Source organism: Lottia gigantea (assembly GCF_000327385.1).
Source record: "Lottia gigantea unplaced genomic scaffold LOTGIsca_146, whole genome shotgun sequence".
NCBI lineage: Eukaryota > Metazoa > Mollusca > Gastropoda > Lottiidae > Lottia > Lottia gigantea.
Genome location: NW_008707735.1, coordinates 407636 through 430346, shown reverse-complemented (window position 1 = coordinate 430346; position 22711 = coordinate 407636). Strand labels below are relative to the sequence as shown.

Below are 22711 nucleotides of genomic sequence, written 5' to 3'. Positions count from 1 at the left end.
AGAGAATTATATACAGATCAGTTAATCCTGTAGGTAAATAACAGAGTATTTAAAATATTGGTAAATACTGCAGAAAGAAACAGAGAATTATATACAGATCAGTTAATCCTGTAGGTAAATAACAGAGTATTTAAAATATTGGTAAATACTGCAGAAAGAAACAGAGAATTATATACAGATCAGTTAATCCTGTAGGTAAATAACAGAGTATTTAAAATATTGGTAAATACTGCAGAAAGAAACAGAGAATTATATATAGATCAGTTAATCCTGTAGGTAAATAACAGAGTATTTAAAATATTGGTAAATACTGCAGAAAGAAACAGAGAATTATATACAGATCAGTTAATCCTGTAGGTAAATAACAGAGTATTTAAAATATTGGTAAATACTGCAGAAAGAAACAGAGAATTATATATAGATCAGTTAATCCTGTAGGTAAATAACAGAGTATTTAAAATATTGGTAAATACTGCAGAAAGAAACAGAGAATTATATACAGATCAGTTAATCCTGTAGGTAAATAACAGAGTATTTAAAATATTGGTAAATACTGCAGAAAGAAACAGAGAATTATATATAGATCAGTTAATCCTGTAGGTAAATAACAGAGTATTTAAAATATTGGTAAATACTGCAGAAAGAAACAGAGAATTATATATAGATCAGTTAATCCTGTAGGTAAATAACAGAGTATTTAAAATATTGGTAAATACTGCAGAAAGAAACAGAGAATTATATACAGATCAGTTAATCCTGTAGGTAAATAACAGAGTATTTAAAATATTGGTAAATACTGCAGAAAGAAACAGGAATAATTCTTATAAAAACCACAAAAGAAGGGATATATTTTACAGAAAGCTACAAAAATAAAGAGAAAGACCACTGTTTATGCTGATAATTATAATTCAATTATATCAAAGATTCATCACAAACAATACATCTTAAGTTATTCCTAAAGAAACATAATATCAAGTTTGACAAAGGCCATTCATAACAAGTTACAATATTATATTTGAATAGTTAACTGCATAATGCTCTGTAGAAAATATAAGTTAAAAAAACCCCATTGAAAACTTGAAAAAACACAAAGTCATCAGTGCATAAGAACTAAGAGGTCATTTATTACTAGTAAGTTATTATTAATTAATATTTGTATAAAGATATAAGAACTAAACCTATATAATACAAACTAAACCTATATAATACAAACTAAACCTATATAATACAAACTAAACAAGCCCTGAACAGGTATAATTATTAAAACCTTTATTAACACCTTGTTATACTAATGTATCAATATTCATATTCAATAACTTCTACCTTATTATAATATTCTCTTATTAATCCCAAAATACTACATCTCAATATACTTTACAGATTTTCAAAGGAAGTTCTAGTTTCTGCTTAAACTAGGGTTAATGAAGACGGGCAATACTTTGCAGTGTGCAATGAGGGAACTTTGTGCAGAACAGCAATATAAGTCGTCTCTTTTTCAATGTCCGACTTTCGAGGGATCTTTAACGTGCACAATCTACAGCAAACTGGGCCTTGGTTTATTGCCCCATCCGAACAACTAGACACTTTTTCCACCAATTACATACAGGCTAGAAAACCCTTTTTGAATCAGTTCAATATAATTAGCTCTAAGACATGTTCTACTGTAAAAGTCAGCCCCTAAAATAAATATAACTAACCACCCTATATAAGATATCTTTCTGTTGACTGAGGGAAGAGGGGTCAAGTTTTCTACTTCAAATAAAGTCAAACTACTTCACAGATATTATTATTAGTCAGAGAAAGTGAACTGATATCAAATCTTATTTCTTCTTTATCTCTGATATCTTAACTAGTTTTCTCTAGTCCAGTGTGACCTTGAATTCTATTTCACAATCAACTATCTTGCAGTGAAATTTTTTGGGGCAAGGAAATTAGAATTGCTAGAGACACAGCACAAAAGTTAGTAACCTTGAATTATAATTGCCAGACCAAACAACACATCAAATGAAAGTTATTAGGTCTAAAAATGGGTGATATTAAACTTTTAAACCCCATGTACGGTACCTAATATCACCATGAGATAAACAGCGATGACCAATTAAATTTCAGAGTAGAAATCAGTACTTACCTTTATAAGATGGTATAGTAGGTCCAGTTGCTATTTTTCTAGTCATGGTTGGTTTATCCATACCATCACAATTAGCACCTGGTCTCATACTAACAGGATCATAGGGGTCATGTAGAACACGCTGGGGGTGGCGGGATCCTGGCTCTAGTAGACTGTCATCTCGACTACTTGTATCTACATTACACATAGAATAGAATAGAATAGAATAGAATAGAATAGAATAGAATAGAATAGAATAGAATAGAATAGAATAGAATAGAATAGCACACAAATGTATGCACGAATGAATAAATAAATGAAATAGCACATGATTAGTAGAAAAGACCATTGAATGAATAAATGAAAAAGGTGAAAGAATAGTACATCACTATAGATGGCTAGATGAATTAGTGCACTTTGAATCAAATTGTGAGTACCCAAATAAATGAAAGAAGAAAGAAATGAACAAGTGTATAGGAGAAAGAATGAATGAATGAATGAATGACTAAATGACAAACTAAATAAATGATTAAAAATATGATTAAGTTGAATATTTTTTAGTAATTATATAGTAACTTGTTTTACCTGAGGATGATGCGTTTAATTGTTGTTGTCTGATTCTTTCTTTTAATTTGGTTAAAATATCTGAAAAGAGATAAAAAATATTGTGAAAATCAGAACTGGAAAATAACATTCCAAATACTGAAAACTAACTTCTATTTCCAAATACAACTCTTTTTATCAGCCAAAATACGTCAAGGACTGCTTGTCACCATCAAAAAGATACAAGAATATTTCTCACTTTACCGAAATTATGTCAAAAACACTTCCATCTTACCTTTGACTATTCTTTTAAATTTGCGTCTAAATTTTCGATATTTATAGTTATATTTTAATTTGGCCATTCTGATATTATAACATTTTATAAATCACAAATATATATATTCAGTTATATATATTATCCTTGTATTGTTATATTTCATCAAAGTCACATTTTTAAAAAATTTCTAATTAGTTCTCTAGAACTTTATATCATCAAAGTTTCTCATCCAAATCAATTCTTTTTTCATTTCCAAAGTTCATATAGTAGTATCATAATTTCTTAAATCCACAAAAAATTTAGGGTAAAATCATCCAATGAAATGCAAGACGTAATTTAGAAAAAAATCCTACACGTGATTAGATTCAAGTTCTTAACAAGATACCTTAAAAAAATAAATCAAAACTTTAAAGTCTAGAATACTTAACAGAGTGTAATGAAGAAAAAATACAGGTTAAAAATATTATCAGAAAATCTTGTAAGATCAGAGAAACGCTCAAGTTTATTTATCCAAAAAATCAGAAATCAAAGTAAAAAGGGATAATCATACAAAGATTATGATAATCTGGATAAAGATTATCTCCAAGATCAAAGGAAAGCATCTAGAGTTGTCTAACTTGGTTTAAATCTAAGAGAGACAGATTAAGGTTTAACAATTGGTGGTTTCAGGTTTCATTTTAATCTTATTTTAATGTTCATTTCTCAAAAAGATGTAGAGAGATGACCAGTTCATGGAAGAGCCCTATTTTTTCAAAAATTGATCATTAGTTTTTAAAGAAACATGGCTCAGTGTTATTAAGTATTGTGAAAAGGTGAGTATAGCCTGCCAATTTAATATCAAGTCCTGTGCCAGTGCTTTCATAACTTTGTCATTAGTACAACCTTTACTCCCCAGGGTTGGGTGATATTGGTTCAAGTGGATATAACAATATCTACCATTAATATATCATGATAAAATTGTGATATAATAAGATGTTTTCTAAATTTTTTATGTGTATCAGGGACACTGATAGCATTAATTTACATCATTCTAATTTTCAATCAGACGTTTGTGGTTCCTGCAATTTCACTAAAACTAAATGTTTGATGACGTCACTAATTGCAAAATATGGTTTATCACATAAGGCTCTTTGATATTACGAAGTCCCAGTGGTGACCTTCCACAGACAGTAAATTTTACAATTCACTTACCATTATTCTCCGGAAGATCAGCAATCAATCCTCGCTTTTTACGTCGTATCCGATTATTCTGGTCTGAACTCTCGGCACTTCCAGTATCCATGGTTACAGGTATATCCTTATTACCGTGGTGATTTGATGGAGCATTATTATTATGTTGTCCTGGAAATGGTACGTCCACGTATGTAAGTTTCGGCTCTCTACTTTTCTTCACATTGTCTCTCGGAACAGGTGTCTGGGCGTTCAAAAATCGTATTTCTGTTTCACGTAAAGCACGACTGTCCGTCAAATCTCCTATGGAATTCTGGGAAACGGTATGAGATGGAGGCACATTGTCTAAATAAGATCCTTCTGTATTCACTTCCCGTAATCTCTGACGTTGTGTTTCTATTACTTTCCGATGTTCTTCCTTTCTGTCCTGTATGATCAAGTCTAAATCACCATTGGTTTGATATGGTTTCCTAGTTATCCCCCTTGAATCTGCACCATGTTCTGTTCCATAGCCTCGTTCTGATTTTCTTGACTTCTGTTTCACGTCTGCTTCTTGATATCTATCATGATCTGGAAAAAAATAAATAAATAAAAATACTAAATCATGAATGCATAGCCAGATACAGTTTTATCCAATCCATTTAAAAGTTAACAAATACACACTCATGTCAAACGTGACTGGCAAAAAATTTAAAATCACATGCCCTTTTCCTATTCTTATTTTAATCCAAATATTATTAAAATAAACTCAAAAGCCCTTATTCCTACTCCTAGTTAAATCAAACAACTCAATTTGATTTATTGAAATAATTCACAATGGTTTTAAAATCAATCAATAATTTAAAACAGTTAAACAAGTTAGATTGAATTACACCAGTTCATTAAACTACAGTTTAAATAAACAGAGTGAATTCATTTTATAGATCAGCAGTTTTAGATTAAATATTTCAATATAGAGTATATTTAAATAATAATCAGAGTGAAATACAACCCCAGTTTAATATCTAATATCTTAAATTTAAATATTTTACATAGTTTATTGACAGCTAGTCTAAAGCTGGGTACACGTCTCCTGTATAAAACACAATTAAAAGAAAACACAACACAAATTTCAAATTTTCTTATAATTATGATAAACAGAAACATCGAAAATTCTTACTTTTATCAAAACAACAAATCAGAAGAACACAAATATTCCAAATCAAAACAAACTTCTGTACATTGACATTAAACAGTCAAGACTGACTGGTAGATTGTATCAGGGTAATGTACCTCATTAGACCTGTACAGATTATCATAAAGAGATTAGAAGATTAACATAATCAGCTTAATCCTAACCACATTATATAGACTTACTGTTCTGATTTTTAGGACTTGATTGACTAATTATAGAACAATGAGAGGCTAATAACCTTTTTTTAATGTTTTGCTGAAATAGACTTGAATTTGTTTTGAAAATATGAACAATTTCAGAGAGTCCACATAATGTTTAAAATGTATTAAGATTTGTCAACTAGGCATCCTATTTGGGGATTCCAAATAACTCATAATAATTGAACCCAGTTACAATAATACTGCAACAACAAAAAAGGCTCAGGTCTTTTTGTCACAACAATATTCAAGTGTGACTCTGATTAGAAATAACAGAGCCAACTTATAATATATACAATATGATCACTGAAAGAAAAAAACCAAACGACCAGGGCTATTCGACTCTTCGACTCGACACATACTAATTTGAGCTACCTCAATAAAAGGTCCAGTCCTATGAATTATTCCAGCTCTAAAAGAAATAAACGGCTAGGGCTATTTGATAAGACAGTATTTAAGACAGTAATAAAAGGTCCAGTCCTATGAATTATTCCAGCTCTAAGAGAAATAAACGGCTAGGGCTATTTGATAAGACAGTATTTAAGACAGTAATAAAAGGTCCAGTCCTATAGATATTATCAACCCCCAATAGAAATAAACGGCCAGGTCTATAGATATAAAATAATAACCACCACACAATACCCTGGTATATAGAATATAGTTGTATATCATATTTTATATTGATACCAAAAATACCAAACTATCAACTCAAAATCATAAATTACTGGTCAGTGTTAGAATATATTACTGCTAAACTGGTTATATATTGAGAACATCTCTAGACCCTAGACACTATTTTCAACTATATGTACCTGTACTACTTGTCAGAAATAAAAATTTGTGCGTGTCAGCTTTATGCTTTTATTTCCTGGTAGGTGATTTTTTGTCAGTGACTAGAGTCTTGTAAAGTGTTTCACCAACTGGCTGTGGGTATACGAGGAGACAAAAATCTTTAGTCAGATCACGTGCAGTCACGTGAAGATCATACAATTGAAAGGAAAATGAATCCGATGATGCCCTGTCTTTCAGACTAAAAAACAATTGGCAACAATTATCAAACTGGTTTGATATTATAAATCTTGTCTGCGACACGATAATCTTGTCATGAAAACGAAGGCACAAGTTAAAATTATATTCCAGATTCACATTGGCCACTGCGTGCCAGCAACGTTAGAAATTACAAAATTCTGCTCCATATTTCACCAATAAAATATTCCCCCTAATTTAAATCATTTTAGTTTCATTCAATACAATATATAAAAAGTTTTTAAATTGTTTTGTTCTATGAAGTATGTAATAATATGACTATAATATTATAAATATGGTTGTGATAGATAAAGGTTTTATTCAAATGAAATTACTAGCTATTGAAAGTCAATATTAAAGATCTATACAGGCTTTCATAAATACTTCTAATTTCAATACAATTAAATTATTTTTAAATCTAAAACTGCCTGTGATCAAGATAATAGAAGTTGTAAATCGACACGAGGGCAACTTTCGAAAGGTAACTTGTAAAGAATACTACCGTTTTGACAAAACATGTATCTTAGAGAACCCTTTATACAACAATCAAACATAAAATTATAGTAAGGTTTACTCATACCAAATACTTTGATTTGAAAAGAATATGGGATCAATCAAATCTTTAAGAGAGTTCACATAGTTAAATAGTTCCTTGTACGTTTTAAGTCTTTTAAAACTTACCCAGTTTGATAACTTTACGTCTAGTTGTCGTAGTCTGTCTTGATTTTCCAGTCACTTCATTTTGTTGGCCCTGAAATCAAATTTAAAAACTCTGACAGAACATTCTCAAGCTGCCTTGGAAAAATGTCCCTCATTGCACACTACATGGCTCTGCTGGTTTACAACAGTACACAATTTTTACAGTTATATTTTCAGGTTGGTCAAGCAGTAAGATTTTTATTCAAGACAAAATATTATTCTTTTTTAAGTTCAGTTTTAAATTTTACAAATAGTTTGTGTTTGGAATTGTCGTCAAAATAAAATTAATATTTTGTCCCTATAAAAAATGCCAAATTAAAAACTTTTTGATCTAATCAATATTAAGAAAACATACTTTTCTTTTCAATAAAATTGAAGATTTTACAACTTTTTGCATAATCAATACATTTTTTTGGAAAGAATTCAAGATTTAACATTTTTACTTAATTAATGAAAAACTTCAGATTAACTAAAGATATTGTTTTTAATTGTTGTTGTCATAATAATTAAAAATATCTTGCTCTGATAATTTATTGATTATTTTTTCTATTTTAAATTCTCATCTGACCTAAAATACTCCACCAATTCCATTCACAAAATAAGATTGTTAGTTTTAAGATCAATTCAGACACGACTGGCAACAGGCAAACAATCCAATACCCTGAGGATCTATATCAGTCATTGTGAATTGATGAAGTATATCTTTAAGTCGTTCAAACAAACAGAATATTCATGTTAAATATCTCTTGATAATGTTAATTTGTCCTGACAAGATTTCCCCAATTGCACACTGCATGAGGTGTCAACGAACCCAATCTTGTCCCTTTCAATATAAGACACTCTTCTACTACTATTTTTGTTTAAGAAAAATATGTGTTTTATTCTGAATTATTAATTCATTTAGTGTCTAAAAGTTTGAATTAATTGATTTAAATTGAGTAAAGGATTTATATAAAGAATCAATATGATTCTTCAGGTTAGGGAACCAGTGTTCAACTTACTGAGCCACGCTGGGCACTGGTCAAAAAGTTACTGATTCCAGTATGAATGTTCCAACTAACTATGCCATCCCCTCTATTTTCAGGTTAGCGAGCCTGCCAGGTAGTAGTCAAAGAGTAGCTAATTGACCTGATTCCAGTATCAATGGTCAATAAATTAACTATTGTTTTGTGTCATGTTTGACCGACTGGTTTCATTGATCTAACACTTGTTAATAGAATAATGGTGACTCAAGCCCTGTTTATATTTATCAGTGAGAGTATATAAAATATCTTAGAGAACAGATAACACTCTAGATAGCTAGACAAACTTGTTACCTACTAGTGTTAATCTAACTTGTTACCTACTAGTGTTAATCTAACTTGTTACCTACTAGTGTTAATCTAACTTGTTACCTACTACTGTTAATCTAACTTGTTACCTACTAGTGTAAACCTAACTTGTTACCTACTAGTGTAAACCTAACTTGTTACCTACTAGTGTTAATCTAACTTGTTACCTACTAGTGTTAATCTAACTTGTTACCTACTAGTGTTAATCTAACTTGTTACCTACTAGTGTTAATCTAACTTGTTACCTACTAGTGTAAACCTAACTTGTTACCTACTAGTGTAAACCTAACTTGTTACCTACTAGTGTTAATCTAACTTGTTACCTACTAGTGTTAACCTAACTTGTTACCTACTAGTGTTAATCTAACTTGTTACCTACTAGTGTTAATCTAACTTGTTACCTACTAGTGTTAATCTAACTTGACTATAGATGTATATTGATTGAAACAATGGGAAGAAAACAAAAGATACAGAATGAAATACTTCAAGTATCTTCTATATTTCTTTATCTAGTCATGATTAATAACCAGGTAGTTTCTTTTAATAATGAAATCTTTCCACGGATAGTGTTGATAGATAGGGAGTTTTAGCACAAAAGGCCCAATAATTTTGTTCTGTGCTTACAAATAAATGTGTAGATCTGGTCGTTAAACCCAAATAAAAAGATGAAAGTAACCCTACCTCAGTTTGAAGCAGTTTATCTGTATCCCACGGCCAAATATCTGAAATTAAAACAAATCCAAAGTCTTAAGATAGTCCAACAACACGAAAAAAAACACTCAATGATCGAAAGTTCAAATTATTTGTGGGAATTTGAAAAGTCTAAAATGAGTTAATCCAATCTAAGAAATAAGATTATTCTCCAATCAAAACGCATAAATAAACTCTTTATCAAAAGTCTAAAATATTCGTAAAGACTCGCAAATTCTCTAATCCTTTTTATACTCGAAGATACAAAATAATGTTAGAAACATTTTATAATTCCAGTCCTTAATTTTAATAGTTTTAAAGTCAAGAATATACAGAACACCCTTCACATGGTTTCAAATTCTAGTTGAAAATATTATAATATTTCCAAATATTATACTTTAAGTCTAGAATATACAGAACACCCTTCACATAGTTTCAAATTCTAGTTGAAAATATTATAATATTTCCAAATATTATACTTTAAGTCAAGAATATACAGAACACCCTTCACATAGTTTCAAATTCTAGTTGAAAATATTATAATATTTCCAAATATTATACTTTAAGTCTAGAATATACAGAACACCCTTCACATAGTTTCAAATTCTAGTTGAAAATATTATAATATTTCCAAATATTATACTTTAAGTCTAGAATATACAGAACACCCTTCACATAGTTTCAAATTCTAGTTGAAAATATTTAATATTTCCAAATATTATACTTTAAGTCTAGAATATACAGAACACCCTTCACATAGTTTCAAATTCTAGTTGAAAATATTATAATATTTCCAAATATTATACTTTAAGTCTAGAATATACAGAACACCCTTCACATAGTTTCAAATTCTAGTTGAAAATATTATAATATTTCCAAATATTATACTTTAAGTCTAGAATATACAGAACACCCTTCACATAGTTTCAAATTCTAGTTGAAAATATTATAATATTTCCAAATATTATACTTTAAGTCTAGAATATACAGAACACCCTTCACATAGTTTCAAATTCTAGTTGAAAATATTATAATATTTCCAAATATTATACTTTAAGTCTAGAATATACAGAACACCCTTCACATAGTTTCAAATTCTAGTTGAAAATATTATAATATTTCCAAATATTATACTTTAAGTCTAGAATAAGCTTATAAGCAGAAAATCTATCACAAATTTTCAAATTTCAACTCAAAATATTCTGATATAATCTTAAGCATATTTAGGAATTTAACGAAAGCACCGAATACTAAAAAACACCCTTCACATATTTCCCAATTTAAACTATTTTGATAAACACTTATTCATGAATTAAAGGAAAGTAATACGAGAGAATACGAAGAGAAGTGAACACCTCGATATCAATTCTACTGAAGACTATTCTATTGAGTGAATTATTTAAAGGTAGTGTTGTAAGTATATATTATATATTTTACTCTTGTATTGATATTTCTATCAAGATCTGTCCAGACTTGTCTCCTGTCTTGTCTTTTAATAAACATCAAGATTAAATACTCTATAAATATTTCATTATTTTAAATCAATATCATATTAATAGCAGAAGAAGTTATTTTAAGGACACTTGGTTTAATGATATCTTTAAGTTGTAGAATGTTATTTGTGGGTGTTGTCAGTAGAAAAGGGCATGCATGTTCAATTTCCAAGGGTTGTTTTTTTTTTAATTCTTTCACACACCCTAATGTAGCAATAGATAGCTTGAATGAAAACTTGACATATTGAGGTTAAAGGGACAGGTGCACCATTTTTTGTTACTATTGTACCGTAATCTCAGAAACAGGAATATTTTAGCTAAGCTAATCAGTAATAGTGTTCACAGATCACTGTCGAAATTTGAGCCTTCAAATCCATGTGTGTCTAGAATTATCTGTGTTTGAAAGTTAAAATGACGACTTTTCAATTTCAGATACTCTGTGATATATAGAAAATATATAGAAATAGTGAGTAAATTTCCAGTTTGAGGTATTTTTTAAGGAATTGTGTGATTTTTGTACATTTCCAGTACTTCTGAAGACCATTTACATATATTCAACACTTAAATCAATCCCCTAAAATTAAAATTTTGTATTTAAAACAAAGTTAAAGAAACAAATATTCTGTCAAACTATTTCAAGAATTCGTGTAATATTGATGAGAGTTTTTTTGTTTAGTTGGCGTCAGATATTAGGTGTCTATAAATTGTATAAGAATGAATCAGAGGCCTGGAGACATCAATATAATGTCAATACATCCATCATTCCACCTGACTAGTCAAAGACAATAAACATAGGTCATGAAGAACAGAATCAAATTATTCCAGTTAGTTTGATCAATTCCTGCGAGTCTAAGATATCATTAAAATGTGAATACAGTACGACAGTAAATGAAATGAAATGAATGGAGTTTTACATCCAACTTTTCTGCACCTTGTGAACTAATGAAGACAGAAGTACGATAGTAACAGATTAATCCTGTCATTTTCACTCAGTTTATTTAATTCCTGCTAAATTGGTAAAAACTATAAAAGACACAGTACTTAACCCACAGTACCTAATCGCAACAATTCAACTGACAACTGACTGAGCTATTCTAATGCAACAATCCAACTGACAACTGACTGAGCTATTCTAATGCAACAATCCAACTGACAACTGACTGAGCTATTCTAATGCAACAATCCAACTGACAACTGACTGAGCTATTCTAATGCAACAATCCAACTGACAACTGACTGAGCTATTCTAATGCAACAATCCAACTGACAACTGACTGAGCTATTCTAATGCAACAATCCAACTGACAACTGACTGAGCTATTCTAATGCAACAATCCAACTGACAACTGACTGAGCTATTCTAATGCAACAATCCAACTGACAACTGACTGAGTTATTCTAATGCAACAATCCAACTGACAACTGACTGAGCTATTCTAATGCAACAATCCAACTGACAACTGACTGAGCTATTCTAATGCAACAATCCAACTGACAACTGACTGAGTTATTCTAATGCAACAAAGCAGCTTAGTAATGTTATGACAAAACGTGGAAATATTCATTAACACCTGGAAAGTAATGATGTTTAAATTGTAATTTAGGATTTTACATAGATAGCTCTCTACAGATAGATGAAATTGAGCTTTATTCATATAACATACAACTTCTTCTAGATTTATAGTCAAACATGACTAGCAAATTAAAGATAGACAGAGTCCAATTAAAGGTGGAGTGTTAGATCTTTCTAATGAAAACACAAAAATAATTTGACTCCTTTTGAAAATTTAATCTAGAATCAGTAAAAGACTTCAAAATATTATTCACTAAAAGATAATTAGAAGCATAAAAAATAGCTCAAAAAAGATCAAACCAGATTCTACGAAATGCTCAAATATGAACCTGAAAACTATTTGAAAATTAAAAGACTTCACAATATTATCTGCTATAAGATAATTAGATACATAACAACATTCCTATAAGAAATTAACAATCTTATTGATTGTCCAGTATTTCTAAGTTACTGGTAGGTAGATATTGAAATATTTAGGCATATTGCCAACTTATTGTTCCCCATAGTCAACAAGTAAGACAGGTACTGACAATAGAATAACCAATATTTACCAGGTCTTCGTTTTATTGTGATTTATTAATGTTTATGTAGCAATCTTAACCTAAGGCTAGGGTAGTTAATAAAATATATCTAACATGTTTCTGTTCTAGATATTATATACCTTACTATACTTACACATTTCTTATTCCTTTACCTTCTGTGTATCTCTATGTTTTATATATAACAAAACACAAGACAATATTATAGAATATAACACACTTCTTTAATAAGGTTAGGCACAGAACGTTTCAACACATGTGTTGTCATCAGATGTAATGGCAAGTTATATGTGCTCCTCGCTTCTATATGTCGTTCAAATCTTATATTTTTATATCAGTTAGTTTTATAATCTAATTTTCTGTACATTTATATCAGCTGTTCTGAATAATGTGTGATTTTTTCCACACAAATACACATCAAAATTGTTCCCTTTTTGTCACAAATTTGAAAATTAAAAAAAAAAAATATTGGGGACAGACCTAATATCCTGAATCTGGGACAATGAAGGAGAAAGCAGGGAGGAAATATTATAAATAAGACAGTATACTCTGTCCTAGCTACAGTGAAATGTAATAAAATTTTGTAATTTCAATAATCTTATAATGATTAGTTTATTGTAAGACATGAGTTTTTATTGATATAAGATTTTAATACTAGTACTATCTTTGTAGTTTTATTGATAATTAAAAACAATATTAAAAATAATAGCAATCATTTAATGATATCTGAATTTTTGGAATTTTTGAAAACATGCATACTACCCTTAGTTCATTTCTACAGATTGGTCAAAGTTGTCCATCTTTGGAGTTATATTAATTACTTTAAACCAAAACTATAGTACCGGTACTTATAGTAGTAAATTTATTGGCAAAGGTCCAGTTTTTGAAAATATCTGTTGTCAGTTTGAAATATTAGATTAGAAATGCAAAGGTTACAAAAACCTCAGAACTGGAATCCCCAGAAAGTTTTTCCAATAATCTACAGAAGTACATTTGGCATTTTCATTATTGAATTCTGCAAAAATTTGATCTTCAGTTGTACAATTGTCATAACTGAATGTGGTCAAACTTTAAAACAGCTAATTCATAGCTAATTGAGGCTAATTCCTAGTTCAACTATACAGTCAGGTTATGAAATATAGATTTGTAAAATTGATAATGATTTGATTTATTCACAGAATGTTTCCTTACAAGTCAATGTGAATAGAGCGCTTTCAGGTTAGAAACTTTGAGATCACAGTCTAATATCTTGAACACAATACCCAAGTCAAGGTCATTGTGATTTAAACTCATTAGGGATTCAAACAGCCCCTCTCCTGGATTCGTGCCAACACATTTCTACTTGGTATTAACCTAGATAAATCTGCTGTAGAGAATTAGATCAAAGTATGTCGTGATAAACCTCATGCCTTTAAATCACACCTGGTTTATAAGAGAGATTTTAATATAAACCCAGTTTAAAACATTTACACAAAAAATCCAGAATAAAGCAAAGCTAATCTTGATAAATCTTATGCCTTTATATCACACCTGCTAGTTTTTAGTTTTTCCTTCACAACTGAAATTTTTGTAGTGACATTTTGAGCTCAGAATCTGATGCCTGTGTAAAAAATATTGGCCAATACACAATACAAATATGCCAGAAAATAGTCAAATCCCTTTGATATATTTACTGCCTTTACCACAGCTGGTAGTTTTTCTTTGCAGTCTGCAAAATTTAAGCTATGAACTGAATTTATATCAGTCAAGATACAAACACAAAAACAAAATGCAGTGAGTTTTATCAAGCACTGCCTAATAAAAGAATAGATTCTTACCTCTGGTCTTTCCTGTAGCTGAGTCGTGATTTCTACTTGGATACATCGATTATATTATCTCCAATATTTCAACACATTTTATATTATTCCTTCCAACTTTATTCTGAAGAAATATAAAAATATTGTACACATTTATTGAAATTTTTATTGGATTTTTAGAATTGGCTTGAAGCATGCTGTACGCTTAATCATCTTTCTTTTCCTTATCTTTCATTTGATTTTACCTCACAGCTTCCTTTCATCAGTGAGTATCTGTCAATGACAATGAATAGGACGTAGGACATAGGTACCGTTAGTCCGTAACTAACCCAGTGTGACAGTCAGTGCCATTAAACACTGCAGTGCTGGCAAGAGCAGCAAGCAAGACAATGAAATAAATGGAGTTTTACATCCTACTCTGCTGCCCCTAATTCATATTGGACTAATGAAGACGGGCAACATCATGCAGTGTGCAATGAGGAAAATTTTTCCAGGACAGCAGCGTTAGCCAACTACTTACAAAAACCAGAAGGGCAGAGTCAAGATACATAACCATGGACTGAATGTTTATTTAACAGCCCAATTTCAAATTCCGTACTAGTACTTCTGTTGGCAAACAATCTGAGTTGCCCCTCTCCCTCCCTCTCACAAGAAAACAAAATGTCGAGAGAAAATAAAAGAATGAAAATGTCAGATTTTACAGTTGAAAAACAAAAACTCTAAGGCACTTACAGGGTATAAATGATGCAAAATTCTCAACTAGAGGTACAGGGTTTAATCTGTGGTTATTCCGTCAATATTCATGCAGAGTAAAACACATTTTCTTCAATAAAACAAAAAAGTAAACATGTCTCAACGGCTCCAAATCCGCCGCCATGGAATGCATTTCCGGTTTTGTGGGCAGACAACTCATTTTGAAGTTTCGCTTCTTTTCATGCATAAAAATGGATTGAAACGTTCAAAATATCATTTAATCACAAAATTTTTAATCACAATACTGTTACTTTTGGCAAGACCATACAAATCCATGTATGAAAGTGTCAAATCCAAGACTCACTTTGCAGAAAAAAAGCTCTCCAGTAATCGTCTGTATTTTGTTGCCTTTTATGGTCTAAGGGAGACTACTCCATTTTACTCACTGGTAAATCTGTTCGACTACAGACCAATATTAATTCTTGAAATTTAAAAACCCGTTCCCAACAGCTGTCATTTGGTCCAACCCATGCAGCAAAGTTGTAGTCGAGAAGAATTTAGATATTTAACAAGAGTCTGGGCACAGGTTTCATTAAGTTAGCCTCATCTCACTCAACAAGACTGGGTTTATAAATGACCCCTTGTCTTAGAATAGAAGATCTGCATCGCTTTCATATCGTTATGTCACTTACATTTTCTATAGCATGATGTGAAACTGTTAGCCTTGTGGCCATGGAGAAAGCAGTTAAATGTGTTCAGCAAAATTAAATGTTTTGTTTCTTTCAGGATTGGGTATAACTCCACAAGCAACAAAAAGCACACCCAGACTTGATAATTCTGTATGTGTTGAAGAGTTCAATAGAAAGAGGGGTGTTAAATGATGACAAGATGCACTAAACACCTACAAGGACAAAATTGATCCTCACTCTGATTCTTTGCAAAAAGAGAATTACCAAGGCTATAACAAGTCAAAATTCAAATAAGAGACCAGAATAAAATTGAGATGATTTATTTACAGACAGAATGATTAATGTTACATAAAACTTTGTACATGAAAAAATGAAATTAAAATGTTTTTATAGTAGACTATATTCCCTTGCTACTTGATAAAAATAAAAACAATTTCCACCTATTGGTGAATTTTACAAATTAGTACTCCAAGATGTTACAGCACTTTAATTTATCTTCCTTCAACTGAAAATAGAAAACAATTTAATTAAATGGTAAATCTTGAATACATGATAATGTAAATTAAATAACCAACATTTCACATAATAATGTAAATTAAATAACCAACATTTCACATAATGTAATTTGTTGAAACGTTGTGTACAATACAACCAAGGGTCTGAATTCATACAATTAACAATGAAAGTTTAAAAGGTTCAGCTTAGATTTAAAAACGTTAAGGAATCAAAAGTAATGCCAGTTAATGGGAAGTGAGCATATGCAGAAAAGAAATTAATATCGGTCTGTAGTCCAATTCTGTCAACGAAATCGAGTTATTTCCCTTTGACCATGATTGTTTTCATAGACAACCAATGTATGAGCCAGTGGACCAATTTCTTTTAATAATTCTATCACAACATCTGAAAGTTTCTAACCCAAAGCACCAGTTTACAAGATACTTACTGTAAGAAGAGATGTCGATTTCATCAGGTAATTCAGTTATGTTGACTTCAAATCTCTCTTGTACATCGTTTAAAATCTTGGCATCATTTTCATCAGAGATCAGAGTTATAGCTAAACCCTTCGTACCAAATCTTCCAGCACGAGCTACCTAGAAAAACAGAAATATGCCACTGAAACTTGATGTTTTCCATGTGATAAACTGTATTTAACATGGGTCAGAATATGATCCATTGTGTATGAGATGGTAAGATGTTGCACTAGGCCTTGTGTACTGTTACAGATCCAACAGTATGTTTTAGTTTTTCTTTGGTTTTCAGTTTCTATATTCTAACAACTCTTCAAGATGGAATTGTAACTGATCTTGTCTTGGGTATATTAATACTCCTCCATATTCATCTCTCGTGTCAAAACCTAGAATATCTACTTACTCTGTGAAGATAAGTGTCTGAGTCTTCAGGCATATCATAATTAAATACAATATTAACTCTTTCAATATCCATACCACGACCAAATAAATTAGTAGCCACTAAAATACGTTTCTGAAAATCTTTAAACTGCTGGTACCTCGACAATCTGAAATATAATCAAGTTTTATACAAATATAGGATAGTAAAGTTCAAAACTGTCTATTCTACTTTGGATTTTGTTTATCTATTTAGGTTTTTATTTAGTTAGATGGAAGAGGTTTGGGGAACACACAGAAATAAGAAGTCCTACCTTTCTTCCTGTGTCATGGCTCTATGTATAGCTATAGCAGGGAAATTCTGTTCTTGAAGTAACTGAGCTAGGGCCATACATCTTTGTACACTCTTGACGAATATTATCACCTGTAATTAAAATATACCACATTATAATAACACAAAATCCAGAATATACAGTAATTATCATTTTTAAAAAGATTTTCTAATTTCTATCAGAGACACTGATAGCATCCATTTACACCATTCAAATTTTCAATCAGACGTCAGTTTTAGTAGAATTGCAGAAAAACAAAGTGTTTGAAGACGTCACTAATCGCAAAATATTTTACCTGATTAAATTCCAAAACATCCAAAAGTTCAAATAATTTACGATTCTTCTCGTTATCCTTCAATTTAACGTAATGTTGCTGCAGACCGTGTAGAGTTAGTTTAGAATCATCATCAACGTAAACTTCCATCGGCTATAAATAAAGACAGACAATGGCATGGGGGAAATAAAAACATACAGGGCCAAAAATTTTACATTTAGAATTTACATTTAAATGTTTCATTCGTAAATAAATTTTAGCATTACTTTACTGATTTAAAATGTCTATAAAGAATTTAGTTAAAAATTAAAATTAATTTGAAAATTGAAAAGATGAGTTGGTTTCCATGGTGATTGATGAAGGAACTGGTAAACAGCGTTTCAGTTGGTTTCAAGATCTTCAGGTCAGTCAGTTTTTCAGGATCACAAAACTGGAAGGAGGAGTGTTTAACATTTATCACACTTGTAACTGATTCAATTTTTCACACAAAGTTCTTTGAAAACCTTCTGTAGACTTTTCCTTGAGGGCACAAGTCTCAAAAGTTAACTTCAGTTCTATTAAAAACTACACTGGACGTCCATAATAAAAAGCTACGGAATGTCGATTCCAAAATATATATTGAACTAATAAACAGTAACGCATCTAAACAATGTAGGTCATCTTTATAAAGTTTTCACTGGTAAAAATTCTAACAGAAAGTCTGTAAGCTAATGGAAGCACTTCAAACTTCAAAGCTGGAGCAGTTAGGATAGATTATTAGAACACTGTTCAAGTCTACAATACATTATATAATTCATGAATCAATCAACACAGCCTTACGTTGAGAATTTTTCCACTTCTTGATGTTGAAATGAAGGTGATGAAGGATTATTTTTTAGGAGTCTGAAAAGGCATCAATATGACTTGGGTTTCCTAAATACTTACCAATTTCGACCAAAATATTGATGCCTTTTCCAGACTCCTTGTGGGAAGAAATCTAATTTTTGGTGAACATCTTTTTTTAGTTTAGTACACCAGTTTTGACATCTAATGGCACCACTTAGAGAATCAGCTCAACCGTCACCTGAATTAATCTTTTTATAGAATTTCTCATACATCTAACTTTAGTAGTTGAAACATCTTAATGCATCATTTGAAATAAGAAATCTTTAAGTCAATATCTTCTGCCATCTGAATCATTGCTCTGCACCTTTTTCCAATCTTGCAAATTCATCATCTAATTCACAATATCTTCATCTGTATAAACGCGAACGCGAGACCTAGTGGAAATTGAGACACACCTGACCCGTACACTTTGAGAGTTCTGGGTCGTGTTGTGCCTCCTGGATACAAGTCCCTAACAACAAAAATCCTGCGCGATGTAGATAATCTACTAGAGAATCTCCTAAGTAATCGAGAATAGAGTTTAGTTGAACAGCTCCCAAAAATTCTCAGAGAAAATTAAATGATCCTTCATGTTAAGATATACAATAGTCCAAGGAATTCCATCAATATTAAATAGTTAATACACTTAATGTTAGATTCTATCCTGTCTTTCCATCAGAATTTAAAACTGTTGAATGTCAAAAAGGAAGTCAAAATGATTGCCAATGTTTCTAGTTATCAATGTGTAGAGAAATCCTTGTTTCAGGGAAATTTTTAACCATCTTATTTTTATGTATTTATGGTTTGGTTGAAATTTACATATTTCACAGTATGTGTAGCCAAATTAAATGATTTTAAAGTTTATATAAATCAAGAAAATAAAAAAGGTAAAAGATGTTTAACCTCAATTCGATGAGATGTAATCTAAATTCAAATAGAAATAGAAGCTGTTGCCAAATAAATGAAATATATTGTTTGTATTGGACAAAAGAAAGTAGGACAGGTGTTGTCAGTTGATCTTAAAATATGGCATAGAGTCAAGATGTTGGCAGGTCATCAGTATTGTCTTGGTGAAAAACTAGTCAGAGTCAAGATGTTGGCAGGTCATCAGTATTGTCTTGGTGAAAAACTAGTCAGAGTCAAGATGTTGTCTATCCCTTTTAATAGCCCAAATGAATTTCTAATTCTGGAGTCAGCTGTTAGTTGGTAAAGTAGATCAATCCAGATCAACCTAAACAGAATTCAAATATTAATCCAGTTCGACCAATCAAAAAGTAGAACCCCAATTCCAATGATCCAATTAATATGCTGAATCTTAAAACCACTCCGAAACCAGTTCCAGTTATCCTGTTTAAGAAATCAAACCACAGATTCATTCTCTAAACCAATTAAAAGCAGGGACAATTCCTCCACAACCAATCAGATCGTAGAACCTCTCCACCAATCAGATCACAATAAACCTAATTCAGTGGTAGAACCATGATAAAACCAAAACCAGTTTAAGTTGTACCAGTTAATCTAGAATCAGTTGAAGACCCATTGATGAATTTCACCGACAGGCCACAACGTTGGAAGTAAAATAAAATGGAGTTGTATTTACATCTTGCATAAATCTTTTACAGATTGGTCGGACATCTTTACTGAGGGTAGCACTAAACATCATAACTTGTTTCTCGTGGGGGGTCATTCTGAAGATTTCTTGAACATCTCTTCTCATGTCTGAAAATTTAAAAACAATTCTTAATTCAAACACTCGAGACATTCCAAGCTATAATTTTGCTCAAACAATTCAAATTTAATGTTCTTTTGGTAAAGATAACTTCATCAATCAATCCTACACTTATCATTATAGATATGTTGCCTTGTAAAAGAGGAAATGCAAAAATAGAGTTCTTAACTTGAGACACAAGTTGAAATTAGAACTTTACTAAAAAAATACACTGAATCATCTAATAGTAAGATTTACTGTGGAGAGGGTGAAGGAGTCTCATAATTTTATGTTAGATGGTGACGAGAATATCGACTTATAAACGTACTGGCCAAGGTCATAAAGTTAAATCTTTTAAAACTGACAACAACTTACCGAGTTCAGCCAACATTTTGTCGCATTCATCCAATATAAAATGTTTGACATGTTTTAAACTGAGAGATTTACTTCTAATCAGAGCTTGTAGACGTCCAGGAGTACCAACTACAATATGTGGACAGTTCTTCTTCAGAACCTCTTCATCTTTCTTTACGTTCATTCCACCAAAAAATACAGCAATCTTTACATTGTTCATATATTTACTGAATCTTTCATATTCCTTACTGATTTGAAAAGCCAATTCTCTTGTATGAGCCAATACCAAAACAGATACCTGAAAATGAAAACATTTAAAATTCCATCAAACAAAGACTTAATCATTGGTCAGAATGAAGTCCATTGACCATGGCTTCAGAATTTGACAGATGAAGTACTACAAATGCTACAACAGATCTCAAGGTTTGGACCAAGTTATTAGTTTATAACCTTATTACAGCTTTGAAAGCTGACATATTCCTTTCTATTGTCACTAAATCTAAATTCAACTTGTGGTCAAATTTCATCTCAAAAATTTACCTGTCCATCGACTGGCTCTAATTGTTGGAGAGTTGCCAAGACAAATACAGCTGTTTTACCCATACCAGACTTGGCCTGACATAAAACATCCATAGATAAGATGGCCTGTGGAATACACTCATGCTGAACTGTAATAGAAAAGAATCTTAAAATAAATCCAAGGTTTTTGAAGTTACTTATTGTATGCCCATTTTTGATTCTTCAGACCAATGGAATGACCATGGGCTTAAGGGTCACTCTATAAACGAGGATGGCAAAAACAGACCAACTAAGCCTCACTGGCTTCTTGGAGAGCAATGATTTCTCTACCAATCATATCATTATCAACAATTTATCTTTATCCTATACTTCCATGTTCAATATTCAAAAATTCTCAGGAGACTCAATACCCAAAATAAATAAATATCTGAATACTTTACCTTCAGAAGGATGTTCAAAACCACAATCTACAATAGCTCTCAACAATTCAGGTTTCAACAAGAAATCTCGGAAACCAGAACTGTGAATAGAGACGTAGGTTCCCTTTACATCTTTCTTTGCTACCACATCCCCACCAGCGGCTTCAGTTGTTGTTTCTGCTTCATCTTCATAGTCGAGGATTTCATTCTCTGCTGCATCATCTGCCATTTTGTTTTTGTTGTAGTTGTAGGTTAGTCTGAAATAAGTAAGCTAACTTTGTGAATCAAAAATTTGGTTGCTTTAAATGGGTAGTTATTCATAGATCCTTACAAATTTAATTGAATTACTATTATTGGCAGCTTACTACAGACCAAAATAGAGATAGGTAATGTCCAAGCTAGTTCCAAGAAAATGGCTTTGTTTAGTTACCAAATTTAGACATGGTACAAACTGGTCGTTTTAGTATTTCTGACTTGAGCTCAATCGCAATACAATAACAGAACTTTGGGCAACCATTACACGCAGTTTCAAGATAATCAATAACATTTACACACTTGAAAATCTTACAACTATTTACTGTCCAAATAAAACAAACCATCACAAAAAGACGCCATTGACCGGCTCGATTGAAACAGAAGAATCTACCGCAATACGTAAAGACGTCTGATTAAAATTTGTCGATTGAAAAATAAATGTATCCTGCACTAACCTACCTAAAGAAAAAAACCTGATGTGTTGAAAATTTGTCGATGTGCGTCGATTATCTTCTTCAAAGTTGTAAGCGTCTTCTTTGATCAATGGCCGATTAAGAGAATAGTCACGTGAAGGCACTTGTTCGACCAATCAACAAACAATAAAATTTGACGTCATTTCAAAATAAAGACTCAATCAACCAGT

At 31.2% G+C, this 22711-nt stretch overlaps 2 protein-coding genes across 2 annotated transcripts; both read right to left on the bottom strand.

Moving 5' to 3' along the window:
• Positions 1-4110: 4110 nt before the first annotated feature.
• LOTGIDRAFT_173002 (hypothetical protein) lies at positions 4111-14682 on the bottom strand (the record flags this gene model as incomplete). Its single annotated transcript, XM_009050190.1, has 4 exons — positions 4111-4667; positions 7176-7245; positions 9206-9246; positions 14637-14682. 4 exons carry the CDS (start codon positions 14680-14682, stop codon positions 4111-4113), a joined length of 714 nt encoding a protein of 237 aa, XP_009048438.1.
• A 1619-nt stretch (positions 14683-16301) lies between these two features.
• LOTGIDRAFT_225638 (hypothetical protein) lies at positions 16302-22614 on the bottom strand. Its single transcript, XM_009050189.1, has 10 exons — positions 22528-22614; positions 21835-22070; positions 21416-21543; positions 20897-21173; positions 20414-20532; positions 17971-18102; positions 17658-17767; positions 17369-17513; positions 16941-17088; positions 16302-16502 (listed from the first exon to the last, which is right to left on the bottom strand). Exons 2-10 carry the CDS (start codon positions 22040-22042, stop codon positions 16489-16491), a joined length of 1281 nt encoding a protein of 426 aa, XP_009048437.1. The 5' UTR covers positions 22043-22070; positions 22528-22614; the 3' UTR covers positions 16302-16488.
• Positions 22615-22711: the final 97 nt, after the last annotated feature.

What these genes read in the sequence shown, in the direction of transcription:
- LOTGIDRAFT_225638 (XM_009050189.1), bottom strand. Translation starts at nt 22,042, where the DNA reads ATGGCAGATGATGCAGCAGAGAATGAAATCCTCGACTATGAAGATGAA. An exon ending in TAGAGCCAGTCGATGGACAG is followed by an intron (nt 21,174 to 21,415) that starts GTAAATTTTTGA and finishes TTTCATTTTCAG; the next exon opens with GTATCTGTTTTGGTATTGGC. An exon ending in CAGACACTTATCTTCACAGA is followed by an intron (nt 17,089 to 17,368) that starts GTAAGTAGATAT and finishes CTGTTTTTCTAG; the next exon opens with GTAGCTCGTGCTGGAAGATT.